This window comes from Polypterus senegalus, chromosome 9 (genome assembly GCF_016835505.1).
Source record: "Polypterus senegalus isolate Bchr_013 chromosome 9, ASM1683550v1, whole genome shotgun sequence".
Classification (NCBI taxonomy): Eukaryota; Metazoa; Chordata; class Cladistia; order Polypteriformes; family Polypteridae; genus Polypterus; species Polypterus senegalus.
Window position 1 is genome coordinate 45410120 of NC_053162.1, and position 17133 is coordinate 45427252.

Here is a 17133-nt window from a genome sequence, read left to right on the forward strand (position 1 = left end):
AATAACTGCTAAGAACAGTAAGGAGCTGTACGGTATGCTCTTAAAACTAAAGGAAGGTTTAAAAAATATATCAGTGGGTTTACTGCAATAACTGTTTCAGTTATTTGTCTACATTTTTATCTTAAAGACTTTTAATCCTCCTGCAAAAACTTTTCATTGTTACATGTCAAAGTTGATCATTCTAATGTTGTTTGTGTCCAGTTTCTATCCATATTTCATGATTAGTTCACCACAAACCTAATACCAGCTCTGGCACTACATTGATCATTGGCACACCTTGTTCTTGTTGTTGAGCATATTGTATATTTCCCAATCTCTGTACTGGGAAGCACCAGTAATACAGTAGTATATACATACTGTTACCATAAGAAGTCTTAACTCCATTGGAAGTTCTCACATTTTATTTTTCTGTACGATTAAATCACAATGGATTTAATTTGCCTCTTTTATCAACTGAACTAATCAACTGAAAAAAGACTCTTCATTGCGAAAGTGAAAACAGATCTCAGCAAAGTGGTCTAAATTAATTACACATATGAAATTCAAACTAACTGATTGAACAAGTGTCATCCCTTTAATTCAGAAAGCCTAAATCATCACCGGTGTAGTCAATTGGCTTTACAAGTCACAGAATGAGTTCAGTGGAGATCACCTGTCTCTTGTTCAAGGGGTTTCAATTGATTGCATTTTAAATACACCTTATCTGAAGGGGCCCAATTGTGGTGTGAAATATTGCATATAAGTTGATAAATATTTTGTATTTCTTTATTTGTAACTTATAACACTAATATCTATCATTGATAAGAACAGTGGTGGTTAGATGGTTGAGAACCCCTTTCCCCCTTTTAGAATGAGTCTTTTTGTAATTTTAAGACAGGGTTGGGGGAAGTGCCTCAAACAAGTTTGGCCAATCTTTCTAGGACTCTTCTCAATCAAATGGCCTAGCTGGCAAGCTTCACCTTTTTGGGGGCAGGTGTGAAGGTATTCTATGCCCCATTGGTCTGAAGTATGGCTGTTTGGAATTGGCTTGTATCAGAATCCTTTAAGTACCATGGCGCCCTATTGGCTATAGGGTTTGGACAGAGAATCTGTAAATCTGCTTGCTTTACTCCTCCCTAGCTCTCTCTCTCTTACCAACTGATACAGGAGCACCTCTCTGTCACACCGTGAACTGAAAAGGACAACACAATGAAGAGCACAGCTTGGCAGCCATATTGTGACAGGCATGTGGCCTGTTCTGAACAAAGCTGACCACAAATGATGCCTTAACTAGAAACATTTTAAGTAACTAACAAGCCTGTGTACCGTCTGAAACGACACATCACCATTTATCAGGTTGTATGGTTGCCAATATGCAAATGAACTTTGTATATTGTTATTATTTATGAATACTATCAATAATACATTATTTAAAATGTAACTTAACTCCTTGCTTGTCTTTTACTACACCTAATTGCCTGAGGTTATAAATGTAGAAGGGAAAGTGGGTAGAAGTTATATGATCTGAAGCATTCTGACAAAGGCTACACATTAGTAATACAAAAGGGGAAAGTACAGTAATATGTTACTCTACCAAGACAAAACAGGGCCCAATTGTGGTTTGTCAATATGGTGGCCTGTCCAACACGATGAAGACATAGGAACACTCCAACCAACTCCTTGAAAAGCACAAGACAGGGGACTGATACACGAAAATCTATCTATCTATCTATCTATCTATCTATCTATCTATCTATCTATCTATCTATCTATCTATCTATCTATCTATCTATCTATCTATCTATCTATCTATCTAAATACCCAAGTCACTGAATATTTGGAGTCCATTTAAATCAGTCCTTACGAAAAGGAAAGAGTGTGGCACTACTGTAAATCTGCCTAGAGCAGACCATTCACAGAAATTGAAAGTTCACACAAGACGAAGGCATAGTGAAGGAAGCCACCAAGAGACCTCTGATAGCTGTAAAGGAGTTGCAAGCTACAGTGGCTCAGATTAAGGAGACTTTGCATACAAGTGTTGCCTTGGTGTTTCATGAGTTGCAGCTTTATAGGAGAGTGGCAAAGAGAAAACCACAGTTAAAATACACACAATATCTTGGCTAGAATTTGCCAGAAAACACATGAAAGATGCTAAAGTCAGTTATAAGAAGGTTTTATGGTTGATGAGACCAAAATTGAGTTTTGCATGGACTAACACCTGTTTGTTGTGAGCCAAACACTGCACATTATCAAAAACATGCCATCACCATATTGATGCATAGTGCTGGCAGCATTGTGACGTGGGGATGCTCCTCTGAAGTAGGATCTGGAAGGCTTGTAAGGGTGGAAGGTAAAATGAATGCAGCAAAATACAGGGAAATCCTGGAGGAAAACCTGATGGAGTCTGCAAGAAATCTACACCTTGGCAGAGGAGTTTTTTTCTAGTAAGCCAACAGCCCCAAGCATAAAGCTGAAGCTGTACAGGAGTAGCTTAAAAACAAATGCGTCAAAGTCCTGGAGTGGCTGAGTCAGAGCCAATTGACAACTTATGGCTGGACTTGAAAATGGCTGTAACCTCAGGATCCCCATGCAACCTGACAGAGCCCAAGCTTTGTGGCAAAGAAGAATGAAGAAAATGGCAGTTTCCAAATATGCAAAGTGGACAGACAGAGAGACCGGACTACATGGACACAAGGCTGTCAAAAGGGCCATATACTAAATATTGACTTATGCAATCAAATGTTTTGTGTTTTCTATTTTCTATTTAATTTAGATCACTTTGCAGATGCCTCTCTTCATTTTGACATTAAATAATCTTTTTATGTTGATCTGTGTCAAAAAAGCAAAGCTACATCCACTGTGATTCAATGTTGTAAAACAGTAAGATTTTTGGGGTTTGCAATTTTTAAAAGGCACTAGTGCTTCAGTATAAAGTTTGGCATTCATGCCATAGATGGTGACGACAACTTATCCATGTATAACAAATATTAGTTAACTTCTAGTGAAATGTGTTGCTAAGCCAGTATTATTTCCTGTATATTTCAGTCATTTCTCGAAGGCCCAATGAACAACACAGCTACTGTACTTAAGTTCTCAGGCACCATTAGGTCATCCATTACAGTAAGTCAGCTAGCCTTCTACAAATACATTAATATAATTACCAAAGAACTACTTTAACCATAAATATGAAAGCTTTCAAACTAATCAAACATCAGAAAAGTATGCAGTTAGTAAAAACAAAATCATTTTAAACCCTAAAGTGACTGCTGCTGAAAGTATTGTTATGAAAAGACTAAGATTTTTTTCAATTTTGTACTCTACATACCATATATAGTGTTTGATACTTGGTTTTGCATGGTTAGCAGCTCTGAATTGTGGCTTTCAGACAAAGGTGAATTATTTTCTCAAGGTCATGTTACCAGTAAGGAGTAGCACTGCTTCCTCATGGTAAGGAGCTGGAATAGGCTTCAGCCCCCTCAGGACCTTGGTCTGGATTAAGCAGGTTAGGAAATGATGACATGTTACCAGTATCTTAAAAGGGTTTTGCTATGGTCTACACAATGTTACCTCGATACTCCGTGACGTCATTAACTAAGAGTCCTTGTGGCCTTCCAGCATAATCAGCCCCATGACTTATCAGGATCTCCTTCACCGCTTCATACCCATGTAGAAATACTGTTAGGTTCCTCCCAATGTACAGGCTGTACACCTTACCATATCTCTTAGAAATCTGCAAGACAAATCATTAAAGGTCAAATGGACAACTGAAGACAGAAAGTAGGTGAGTTGCATGGTTTCACAAATCCAGGATTGAAATAAGAGTGTTTCTTTTGTGTGTCAGTCACCTTCCATATACAGTAGTACTTCAATGTCCTCCCACAGTCTTTCTGGGTTTTCTTTGGCATGTTGGTTTCTGTGGGTATGTGTGGCTTGGTTAATTGCTATCTTGCACATGATGCTACAGCAACATTTTCTTGCTCTGAACACTGTAATACAAGAGGCTGGTGCAGAAAAAGTAGCTAAAACGGTGCTGTAGAAAAGTAAGTGTTCTTCAAAACTTTAGCATGTATGAATATTTGATTTTCTCTCAACAATATTGATAGGTAAAGGTGATTTAATTTCATAAATAAACAGTACAAATTATTCTTTGAGATCATTTACTGAAGACAGAAATGGAGTTGTCTGCTGTGGTGGAAAAAATAAAATAGATCACTAGCTTTTGTTGCCCCCTTTGGTAGAAATTAACTCTTGTAAACATTTCTTCAAATCGTCTATTCTACATCAGCTTGGAGAGAATTTTTCACACTCTTCCTTCAGCTATGCAGTGTTTGAGGGCTTTGTTACATGTGCTCCCCAATTCAGGTCCTCCCTACTCCAGTATTTTTATGGAGTAAAGATCTGGGCTTCGACTTGGCCATTTCATACCACCCAGTTTCTTCTTTCTGAGTCATTCATTTGAAGATGTGTTATGTCATTGTCTTGTTGCAAGGACCATTTGTATTTCAACTACTTCTTTTGGACAGACGGCTTCACATTCTCCTCAGGTTGAGCATGGCAAAGGTGCTATATAAATAAAATGTGTTATTATTATTATTCATTTTTATTATTATTATTATTATTATTATTATTATTATTATTATTATGCTCTGGTAAAATGCAGAATTCATGGTTGACTCCATGATGGCAAGCCAATTAGGACCTGAATCAGAAAAGAAACCAACAATCATAAATGCCTCCAATATCATGCTTTACAGCTGACTTGAGGATTTTCTGATCAAAGACGATTTTGATAGCATTCAGCATTGTGGCCAAACATTTGTCTCATCTGTCCAGAGCACATTACTCCAATTGTCCTGTTGTTCACCAAGAGGTTGTCTGGCAAGTCTGCGATTACAGACTTAACTTGTTTTCCCATATTCAATGTGTCTCTCTGTCAAAATGATCCTGATCAGCATTCAAATGGTGCAGCATCCATGTTAGAGACATACATTTAGGCATTGTGTGTAGGACAGCCAGTGTGAAGGGTTGTCCAATCAACAAAATGCCTCGTTGGCCTGGACTATACGTATATATTTTGTATTTTTGTTCTTGCTAAGGTTGACAGGCATTGCAGCCAAGTTGTATAGTTAAGCCTAAGGCTGCTTGTCCAGTCTCATTATCAATTTACTGTATAGCCCTCACTTAAATGGTCAGTGATTAACAATCCATGTATACAATCAAGATTCATGAGGTGCTTTAGAACAGGTTTCGTTTTTCACCAGAGACACCAGTGATATGTTTACACAAATTTCGAAAATCTGTTCTTAGTGCCCAGGACTCCTTAAGCACACAGACCACTTAAAATGAACTCACAGGTTAGGTAGATTGGCAAAGCTAGACTGGACCCTGATGTGTGTCAGTGTGTTCATACTGCGACAGACTGGCGCCCGGTCCAGGGAATGTTCCTGCCTGGAGCATAATGCTTGCTGGGTTAGGCTCCAGCTTCCCCACGAACACACTCTGGATACTTGAATTTCTAAAATAGATGGATGGATACAATTTCCAAAGAAAGATTTGGAAAAATACAAAATCTGGTCAGTATAACACCAACACTTCTTTTTGGAATTTACTTACTTATGCATATTTGAGAGTTTTATCCCACTTTTTTCCAGATAATCTGTGGCACTGTGAAAATACGATGATGTTAAAAAGTATTTGCCTCCTTCCTGATATACTCTATTTTGTATGTTTTTCACATTGAATATGTGAAGATCTTTAGACAAAATGTAATAATGGATTAAGGGAGCCAGAGTAAGCATAGCACTATTACTATATTGCTTCTTGATATACTTAAAGTACTGCAGAACAAAATGGGCATTGCCCATTCTGCTAGACTTTAGTGGCACACCAAGCCTGTTAAAGCAGCACATTTAACAGACATCCAGCTGCACAAAATCCCCAACTTACATTCCAAACTAAGTGACTGAACTGCAGCTGGTACTAGGATCTGCTTGGACTTCATCTGATAACAAAGGTGTACTGACGAGACGAACTGACATCAGAGGCCCCTCTGCAAACTCCTTCAGTCCAGAAAGAACACAAGCAAGAACAAAGTCTTATAATACAAGGAATGACTACTGTGATGCACAAAATGATGCACCTTTGAGAAGACTAATGACTTGAACCCAATCACGAGAGGTTCCGCATTTCTTCATAAACTAATTACATTCATCCAGTTGGCGGGATATTCTCTGTACACACTCCCTGATCACTCAGGAGAATACTGAGGGCACTCTGCTCTCCCACTTTCTAAAATGACCTTCTAGAGCAGTGTTCCCCCAAACTCGGTCCTGGGGACCCCCTGTGGTTGCAGGTTTTGAATAAGTCACCCTCGCTTCGCTCTTACTTTTTTACCGTTCATTTAATCATGGCTAGTGGCGGAAATATATATATATAATTATAAAATGGAAGGAGGATTACACTGAGTATGGCTTTACCAAAACAATTATTGATGGCGAATCGATTATTCATAAAGCTTCAATTGTTGATCTGTTTTTCTGTGTTAACCTCATATTTTTTCATACTTCTTCTCAAACCAAGGGGGTGCGAGGCTAAAATGAATCGGGAAGTGCTGATCAATGTAATCGGTGTACCAGAAAATCATGCATTGAGAGAAATTCCCCTTTGTTTGTAATGCAAAGTGTGATTAAATGCATGATTTTTAACGCGTTATGGAGCACTTGCATCAAAGCTTCTCAGCTATGCTTGTGCTAAGAAAAGGAAACATTTTAAAAATAACATAACATGATTGTCAATGTAACCTTTTGTAAGTGGTGCCTGGAGGATTCAGTGTGGAGAAACTGTAGAGACAGCGTGTGTATTAACTTGTGGATTTTTCTGTGAGTATTTGGTGGCAGCGTCACAAAGTCGCTTCCGAAACACTGCGTTATAGTGATGGGTCGTTCTTGAACGATTCGTGTGATTCGTTCAGTCGCGCAAGCGCATTTGCACAACTTCCTATAGTTTCTGTATTGGAATTGATTCACCTGTTTCGAGTCTTCGGGTTTTTCAAGTCGTTCGTTCACGTGACAACCCCATAAGCCTAACCAACTCAGTCTGAGCCGGAAATAGAATTGATTAGTTCATCGCTCGAGTCTTCGGGTTTGAGTCGTTCGATCATTACGTGACAGCCCCATAAGCTTAACATATGCAGTCTGAGCCGGAAAGAGAATTGAACGAATTGACTCGGAAAAAGATTTGTTCATTTTGCTGAACGAGACTCAAAGGTCCGAGTCGGTAAAATGATCTGAACCACTGTTTTGTAAGAGCACTATGCTTCAATCAAAAGAAATTCCAGAAAAGATGAAGAAAGGCTGCTGAAACTTAGCAATCATGAAAGGTTTACCGTGTCAGTTCTAAGACTCTGCGGACTCTACAGCACAGTATGAGCCATGATCTCCAAATAGAGAACATTTAGAACAGTGGTGAATCTTTCCAGGCGTAGTAATAACTCTTTAAAGAAGTTATAGAGGATCCCAAAAGAACAACTGAAGAACTGCAGGCCTCTCTATGCTCAATTACAGTCACCATTCATGACTCCATGATGTGATTCATGAGAGAATAGCAAGGTGGAGACCTCTACTATCCAACAGTAGATAGATAGATAGATAGATAGATGGATAGATAGATATATAGATACTTTATTCATCCCAAGGGGAAATTCACATACTCCAGCAGCAGCATACTGATAAAGAACAATATTAAATTAAAGAGTGATAACAATGCAGGTATAACAGACAATAACTTTGTATAATGTTATCGTTTACCCACCCGGGTAGAACTGAAGAGTCGCATAATGTGGGGGAGGAAAGATCTCCTCAGTCTGTCAGTGGAGCAGGATGGTGACAGCAGTCTGTCGATGAAGCTGCTCCTCTGTCTGTTCAGTGGATGCAATGGATTCTTCATGATTGACAGGAGCCTTCTCAGCGTCCCTCGCTGTACCATGGATGTCAAACTGTCCAGCTCCATGCCTACAATAGAGCCTGCCATCCTCACCAGTTTGTCCAGGAGGGGCCTGGGTCTCCTAAAATCCACCACCAGCTCCTTGGTTTTGCTGGTGTTCAGTTGTAAGTGGTTTGAGTCGCACCATTTAACAAAGTCCTTGATTAGGTTCCTATACTCCTCCTCCTGCTCACGCCTGATGCAGCCCACGGTAACATGAGAGCTTGTCTTTCATTTGCAAAGAGACACCTGTATGATCTCTAAGCTTTTTTGAATAATATTCTACGAACAGATAAGTTAAAAGTGGAGCCCAGTGGAAGACATAGGTCCTACCATATCTGATTTAAAGGTAATCCAGTTTTATTCTTCAGTAAAAGTGTCACACCTACACTAAAACATGGAGGTGGTAGAGTGATGGAATGGGGATGTTTTGCTCCCTTTAAACCTGGAAGACTTACCATTATTGAAAGAACCATGAATTTTACACTTTACCAGAATATTCTTAAGGAGAAAATGTCCAGTCTGTGGCCTGAAGCTTAAGTGTAATTAGGTTATGCAGCACAGCAATCACCCTACACACCAAAGCAAATATTCAACTGAATGTCCCACAAGAAACTCAATTCAACGTTTGTAGTGACTTTGTCAAAGTCCTGACTTGAACTGAATAGAGATGTTATGGCAGGACCTGAAATGAGCAGTTCACACTTGCAGACCAACCAATGTGTCTGAATTAAAACAGTTCTGCAAAGATGAGTGGGCTAAAACTGGACAGCGAAAGACTGATGATTGCTGTGAGACAAGAATCAAAGTCAGGCTAGGTAGGATGAAAAAGATACATGCACAGACAATGTACTGGGCCAAATCAAATATCAAAGTTGAAATTAAAAAAAGAAGACAAAAAACTAAACTAAATACCACTCTGCCAACCCTGCTCGGGGTAAGTGGGTTTGAAAACGGATACATGGATGGATTGATAATACTACATGGAGTCATCACTATATTTATAGCGGAACTCATAAATACATTTTGAAATACTAGAAATTCATTTTTCACAAAGGTGAGAATGGGGTGTTGAATAACTTGGTTCCTTGAATAAAGAAAGCAATGATTTAAGGACTGTACTGTGTGCTCACTCAGGTTCTCTTTCTCAAATATTGCATTTTATACAACAGTCTGAAGCCATTTATTCTTTAAAATCTGCAAAAACAGAAGATACCAGGAAGGGGCAAATACTTTTTCACAGCACTATTTCTATTTCTAACCCCTTACCTTCTGGAGAGTTCTCTAGGCACGTCTCACTTTCAACTTATAGTTATAAAAAGGAGCCCAAGCTTGTAGAGGCTCAAATAAAATAATGTTCATAATACTTAAAAAATAAAGGCAACCAAGCGTTTCATCAGAAAGATGCCATTGGGGCACCTTTTTAGGTCTCCACCCCAAAAGAACCATCCATTTAACGGTTCCAGATTTGTTCAGAACTGTAACATGTTCCATAAATAACCATCAAAATAGGATCACAGATCTGTGATCTCCCGATTGTCAACGGACCCTCGCTGCATACAATAACACTACACAGTCCTGGTTGTCTTGATCTCTTAGTATCCTTCTAGGTAGTCCACTTACTACACTTTTAAAATTTCAGCTTTGTTCACATATTAAGAAGTTTTTCAAAGCTCAAAGAACCAATCTGACGTGCAAAGAAGCTTTCCCAGATGAAAAGATCCTTTGTCAAGCAATGGCTCTACAAGAATCCACACAACCTGGTGAAATGCCATTACAGAATCATTACTTTTAAGAGTGTAGTCATAGATTCCAAAAGTGACGTTAAAAATGGCATTGACTGATGCACTCATGGCCAGACTTACAGGAGGTCCTAACAGGAGAACCCCTCCAACCATTATGCAGACTTGTAGTAACTGCATTGTTCAAAATGCCAATGGGGATCTCTCCACTCAACGATCCCTAATCACGACCTTCTAAACGCTGATTAGGACACCCACCCATCTCTTCGATCATGAAGCTTGAACCCCATAAGGTCACTTCCGTCACAACCCTCTACACACCAAGGGGGAACTCTTGAATTTCACAGCTTGAAATGCCAAAGGGGAGCTCCCACCATGTTCAATGTTTTTAACTGTCGCACCAGCCTAGACGTTCCAAATGCGGCCCTGAATGCACTACTATTTGATGTTAGTTGTGGAGGGGCTGTGACTAATTGAAGCTCACGTTTCTTCATAATCCAATCCAATTAATTCATAATCCAATGCAGACAGTTAAAATCTCTATTGAAGCCATTGCTGGGACTATGTCTCCATTTCCATATTTCATGTTACATTTTTTTTTTGTTTTACTGTCCAGAAGTTATTAGTTAATGGGTGTGGAAATGAGGAAAAAAATACAAGTTCATTCATCCATCTATCCATTATCCAACCCGCAATATCCATACTACAGGGTCACAGGGATCTGCTGGAGCCAATCCCAGGCAACACAGGGCGCGAGGCAGGAAACAAACCCCGGGCAGGGTGCCAGCCCACCGTAGGACACACACACCAAACACACACTAGGGACAATTTAGAATCACCAATGCACCTAACCTGCATGTCTTTGGACTATGGGAGGAAACCCTCGCAGACACGGGGAGAACATGCAAGCTCCACGCAGAGAGGACCCGGGAGGCGAACCCGAGTATCCTAACTGCGAGGCGGCAGCGCTACAATACAAATTTAAATAACCTCTTTTAAGATAAAATTGTAAGCGGAAATTAAGCAGTGACTGATTTTGCACAAAATGTTTCTTTGTTTTAAGATGGATGCTTTTTAAATGGGAATTTTTGAAATGTCAAACTGTGTGTAACACTCTGTTCTAAATGTCCCAATGAAAGCTGAACTTTCCTGACAAATTTTAGCCAAATCAGACCTGACTTGCTTTATGCAAGCAAACAAAAAGATGGTTTTATGTGAACTCGGCTATGCCACCTGCACTTCCGAACAGGTAATCCATCTGAAGTATGTTTGGGCCTGGACAGTACTTGGATGGGAGATCAATCAGGGAAAGCTGGAGTTGCTGCTGGAAGAAGTGTTGGTGTTGGTCCGTGTGTGGATCTCAATGCTCCAGCACAGTGATGGGGATACTGTGCTGCAAAAATTGTGCTGTCCTTTGGATGAGACATAAAACTGAGGTTCTGACTCTTTGTTGTCAAAAAATATCCCTGGGCATCTTTGAAAAAATAGCAGGGTGTACCCCTATATACAGGCTAAGTTGCGCACCACATCCTGGTCATTCTGGTCCCCACTCACCCCCTGTCCTTTACTGTCTAAAATATCTCTCTCACCCACCCCTTCACCACCTAATAGCTAATGCATGATAAGTGTGGGTCCGGTTATGTCAAACGCTGTTACCGGTGTGTATGGACTGTATGAACTGGCATGCGAATTTAGAAAAAATAATGTTAACATTATTGGATTAACTGGATTTTCTCATGACAGTATTCAGCTAATTTTTTGCAAAATACCACATGGACTATATCAAAATATAATGATATAATCTATTAAAAAGTGCAATTCATAATTCATGACAATACCGTGACAGTGCGCAATGCGATGAGGTGTCATGTGGAAATTAGCAGGGCCTCTTCTAGAAAAGTACCCAGATTGCAAGTATACTCGATGAGTCTCGATATGCAGGACGTCAGAGTCATAACTCACTTTGATGTCATGTCAGCCAGTTATCATTAGCGATACATGTTTTTATGCATTAATATTTGGACTACAGAATGTTTTTAAAGACGTACATGCATGGAATTTTACTTTACCTTGAAGAGGGATTTTAAAAGGGTTCCTCTTAGAAGCATCTCAAGTATATATATATACATACTGGAGAATATAACTTGACAAATCCGCTCGAACGGGACACGCGAACCTCAAAAGTGCGGCTTCGGGCGGTCTAACGTGGTGACACGCGTTCGTGTCTCTTGTGTTCCCGCCATTCTGTGCATATGAGCACGTGGGTTTCATCCGGGTGCTCTACCTTGTACCCGATGCTTTCTGGGATAGACTCAAGGTAAGTGGGTTTAGAAAATGGATTGATAGGAACAAATAAGGTGCATCCTGGAATATTTTTACAATTTCTGGTAGTAAGGTTGCATGTTTAAAACTTTTTTTCATCAAAATTAAATGAATTATGAATAGGTTTTGTGAATATAAATGTACTTTTAACATTTAAATAGATAATACATTCATTTTAATAGATTGATTCTTTTACTGAAGAAGAAGATGATGATTATGATGATATACTTTATTCGAATGAAAAGATTTGCACTCCTTCAGGATTTCAGTACTGTTTTAAAATGTCTTCTTCTTCTTTCGGTTGCTCCTGTTAGTATCATCTTTTTCCATGTCTTCCTGTTCTCTGTATCTTGTTCTATTACACCCATCACCTGCATGTCCTCTCTCACTACATCCATAAACCTTTGCTTAGGCCTTCCTCTTTTCCTCTTCCCTGGCATCTCTTCCTTAGCATCCTTCTCCCAGTATACCCAGCATCTCTCCCCTCACATGTCCAAACCAATGCAATCTTGCCTCTCTGACTTTGTCTCCTAACTGTCCAACTTGAGCTGACCCTCTAATGTACTCATTTCTAATCCTATCCATCCTCGTCACACCCAGTGCAAATCTTAGCATCTTTAACTCTGCCACCTCCAGCTCTGTCTCCTGCTTTCTGGTCAGTGCCACCGTCTCCAACCCATATAACATAGCTGGTCTCACTACCGTCCTGTAGACCTTCCCTTTCAGTCTTGCTGATACCCGTCTGTCACAAATCACTCCTGACACTCTTCTCCACCTATTCCACCCTGCCTGTACTGTCTTCTTCACCTCTCTTCCACAATCCCCATTACTCTGTACTGTTGATCCCAAGTATTTAAACTCATCCACCTTCACCAACTCTACTCCTGCATCCTCACCATTCCACTGACCTCCCTCTCATTCACACACATGTATTCTGTCTTGTTCCTACTGACCTTCATTCCTCTCCTCTCTAGAGCATATCTCCACCTCTCCAGGGTCTCCTCAACCTGCTCCCTACTATCGCTACAGATCACAATGTCATCAGCAAACATCATAGTTCACGGGACTCCTGTCTAATCTCGTCTGTCAACCTGTCCATCACCATTGCAAATAAGAAAGGGCTCAGAGCCGATCCCTGATGTAATCCCACCTCCAACTTGAATGCATCCATCACTCCTACCGCAGACCTCACCACTGTCACACTTCCCTCGTACATATCCTGTACAACTCTTGCATACTTCTCTGCCACTCCCGACTTCCTCATACAATACCACAGCTCCTCTTGAGGCACCCTGTCGTATGCTTTCTCCAGGTCCACAAAGGCTCAATGCAACTCTTTCTGGCCTTCTCTAAACTTCTCCATCAACATCCTCAGAGCAAACATCACATCTGTGGTGCTCTTTCTTGGCATGAAACCATACTGCTGCTCACTAATCATCACCTCACTTCTTAACCTAGCTTCCACTACTCTTTCCCATAACTTCATGCTGTGGCTCATCAATTTTATTCCCCTGTAGTTACTGCAGTCCTGCACATCCCCCTTATTCTTAAATATCGGCACCAGTACACTTCTTTTCCACTCCTCAGGCATCCTCTCACTTTCCAAGATTCCATTAAACAATCTGGTTAAAAACTCCACTGCCATCTCTCCTAAACACCTCCATGCTTCCACAGGTATGTCATCTGGACCAACGGCCTTTCCATTTTCATCCTCTTCATAGTTGTCCTTACTTCCTCCTTGCTAATCCATTGCACTTCCTGATTCACTATCTCCACATCATCCAACCTCTCTCTCTCTCGTTCTCTTCATTCATCAGCCTCTCAAAGTACTCTTTCCATCTGCTCAACACACTCTCCTCACTTGTGAGTACGTTTCCATCTTTGTCCTTTATTACCCTAACCTGCTGCACATCTTTCCCACCTCTGTCCCTCTGTCTAGCCAATCGTTACAGGTCCTTTTCTCCCTCCTTAGTGTCCAACCTCTCATACAAGCTCATCATGCGCCTTTTCTTTAGCCTTCGCCACCTCTCTCTTCACCTTGCCTTATCTCCTTGTACTCTTGTCTACTTTCTGCATCTCTCTGACTATCCCACTTCTTCTTTGCCATCCTCTTCCTCTGTATACTCTCCTGTACTTCCCCCTTCCACCACCAGGTTTCCTTTACCTCCTTCCTCTGTCCAGATGTCATGCCAAGCACCCTTCTTGCTGTCACCCTTACTACATCTGCTGTAGTTTCCCAGCTGTCTGGTAAATCTTCACTGCCGCCCAGTGCCTGTCTCACCTTCTCCCTAAACTCAACCTTGCAGTCTTCCTTTTTCAACTTCCACCATTTGATCCTTGGCTCTTCCTTCACTCTCTTCCTCTTCTTGATCTCTAACGTCCTCCTACAGATCACCATCCTCTGCTGCTTAACTACACTTTCACCTGCCACCACTTTGCAGTCTTTAATCTCCTTCAGATTGACTCTTTTGCATAGGATGTAATCTACCTGTGCGCATCTTCTTCCACTCTTGTACGTAACCCTATGTTCCTCCCTCTTCTTAAAATCTGTATTCACCACAGCCATGTCCATCCTTTTGGCAAAATCCACTATCCTCTGACCTTCTTCATTCCTCTCCTTGACACCATATCTACCCATCATCTCCTCATCTCCACTGTTCCCTTCACCAACATGTCCATTGAAATCCGCTCCAATCACCACTTTCTGTCCCTTGGGTACACTGTTCATCACTTCATCTAACTCTCTCCAAAAATCTTCTTTCTCATCCATTGCACACCCAACTTGTGGTGCATATGCACTAACAACATTCATCATCACACCTCCAATTTTCAGCTTCATAATCATCACTCTGCCTGACACTCTTTTCACCTCCAAAACACTCTTGACATACTGTTCCTTCAGAATAACTCCTACTCCATTTCTCCTCCTATCCACAACATGATAGAACAATTTGAATCCACCTCCAATCCACCTGGCCTTACTCCCCTTCCATTTAGTCTCTTGCACACACAATATATCAACCTTCCTTCTCTCCATCACATCTGCTAACTCTCTCCCCTTACTAGTCATACTGCCAACTTTCAAAGTTCCTACCCTCAGTTCCACTCTCTTTACCTTCCTCCTGTCCTCCTCCTCCTCTGGACGTGTCTCCCTCTTCTTCATCTCCTTCGTCTTCTTCGGCCAACAGTAGCCCAGTTTCTGCCAGCACCCTTAACAGTACTGGTGTCGGTCGTTGTACCCCCGGGGTTCGACCGATCCGGTATGGAAATTTGTATTGTCCGCATATTGATTTGGCAAAATTTTACACCGGATGCCCTTATTGACGTAATCCTCCCCATTTTTCCGGGCTTGGGACCCGCACAAAGAAACACACTGGCTGTTTTTAATTTGTAAAACATTTTAATATGTGAAAAACATGTTTTTAACAGACAATAATCTTGTGATTACTAGTAGCACCTCTTAATAAAGTCTTTTGTCACATAATGGCAGTGATGACAGCAAATGATTGTCAAAATATATTTAGTTTTTTGGTTGGCCCCCCGTATTTTTACAATTTAATTTCTTCACATTGATATGTGTGCTGTTGTTTTTATAAATAAATCGATAAATGAAAAAAAATTCAAAGTATATGATGTGTTCGGTTAGCTGTGGCCGTAAACGCGCACTGAATCCGCCACGCCTCTGCGCCGCCTCGCGTTTTCTGTTACGAGTCCCTATCTCCATGAAGTCGCCCAATGCTCAACCACCGGTCTGCGTTTCAGAAAGTTCTTGAACTTTGCGTTCAGTGCATGCCAAATTACCGTCGGGTGCGGTGAGCAGAGCCAATACCAGCGGGGCGCACAGCAGGAAACATCCGTGGACGGGACTTCAGCTCGACATACGGTAAACCCACGCGCACACCGGGAAGATGAGAACCCACTTTTCTGGGGCACCCAGGCAGCAGCAACACTAACCGCTGTGCCACCACATTGGGAAAATTGGTCTTGCACACAACATTAATCAATTAAAATATCGCATATGTTAAACAACCAGCTCAGACTGGCAGTTTTCAGTTTCTTATTGCGCATGTGGAATTTTAAGTAAAACTTTTGCATTCCTTGTTGAAGTCTGCCGTTAGGTGCAACAGGTACAATGCAGGGTTCTATGCAACGACGCGATTTGTAATTAACATTACACGGCTTAGAATTTCACACCGAAATACGAAGTTCATTTTGTAATCCTTCCATACATCCCTCCATACATTTACCTTGTTCAGGTCCACCAAAGGGTTCTTCAAGTTCAGCTGTAACACGTTCCCGAAAAGTGGCACAGGCATTGGTCCCGGTGGGAAATTGTGAGGTCTTTTGTTTTTTAAAAGGTAAAAAAGTAAGAAAGTCCCGGAACAAAGCAACACCAGAATTTCGAACATCTTTGGAGCAGATCGCCGAAGGACCACTTCTTTCTTCTTTAGAATCGCTTTAAAAAGACCGCACTTATTTATAATGATCTCCGCGGACGCCTCGTTGTGGTGAAATAGCCGTGCAGAGACACAAGGGCACCTCTCGCGTCACCGAGAAGTACTCCGCAGGTAACAAATCATGGGATGTGTGACGAAAGTCAAGGTTAATGGCACAGCAGCACCAGTCATAGACTAGACACCCGCCCCCCCAAAACGCCAAACCCCCCCACCCACACACACGTGCCCTAAACTAACTGGGCTGGCGAACAGATCAGTTCGAAGAAATCCAAATACTACGAAGATGTGGGGCAACGAGGACAAATCTAACTACCGTATTATATAATATAATATACGAAAACGTACTGCTTCGTTGGGAACAATTCGTATTTTAAAATTGCACGTTTTGTCCGGATAGCGAAGCGTTACTTTTAAACATTCTGCCATCCGCTCTTTCCAAAGTTAGGGTTTTCTGGGCGTCGGAGATGAACTTGATCGCATCGTGCATGGGGCAGGGACCAGCTATGGACCGGGAGCCACCAACACATTGAATCGTTGGACAGCCCAATTAGCACGGTTTGGGTGAGAGGAAAGCTCCGCGCAAACTAAGGTTACGGAATCCGAAACTCAGGACAAAGGGCCCGTGAAGCGGGAGCAGTACTACATTAAATCAT

The 17133-nt window shown here is 41.2% G+C and overlaps 1 protein-coding gene across 2 annotated transcripts in view; it reads right to left on the reverse strand.

Annotated features, from left to right (window-relative positions):
* Positions 1 to 16584, reverse strand: part of LOC120535302 (cytochrome P450 2F2-like) — a 29143-nt gene extending 12559 nt beyond the window's left edge. Inside the window, exons 1-2 of one of the 2 annotated variants that reach the window (XM_039763052.1) lie at positions 16271 to 16584; positions 3547 to 3709 (exon numbers count right to left, since the gene is read on the reverse strand). In XM_039763052.1, the coding sequence (XP_039618986.1) occupies positions 3547 to 3709; positions 16271 to 16432 (325 nt within the window). In that variant the 5' untranslated portion in view covers positions 16433 to 16584. The remainder of the gene's footprint in view (positions 1 to 3546; positions 3710 to 16270) is intronic. The other variant, XM_039763053.1, reaches the window with a different exon arrangement.
* Between the last annotated feature and the right edge of the window lie 549 nt (positions 16585 to 17133).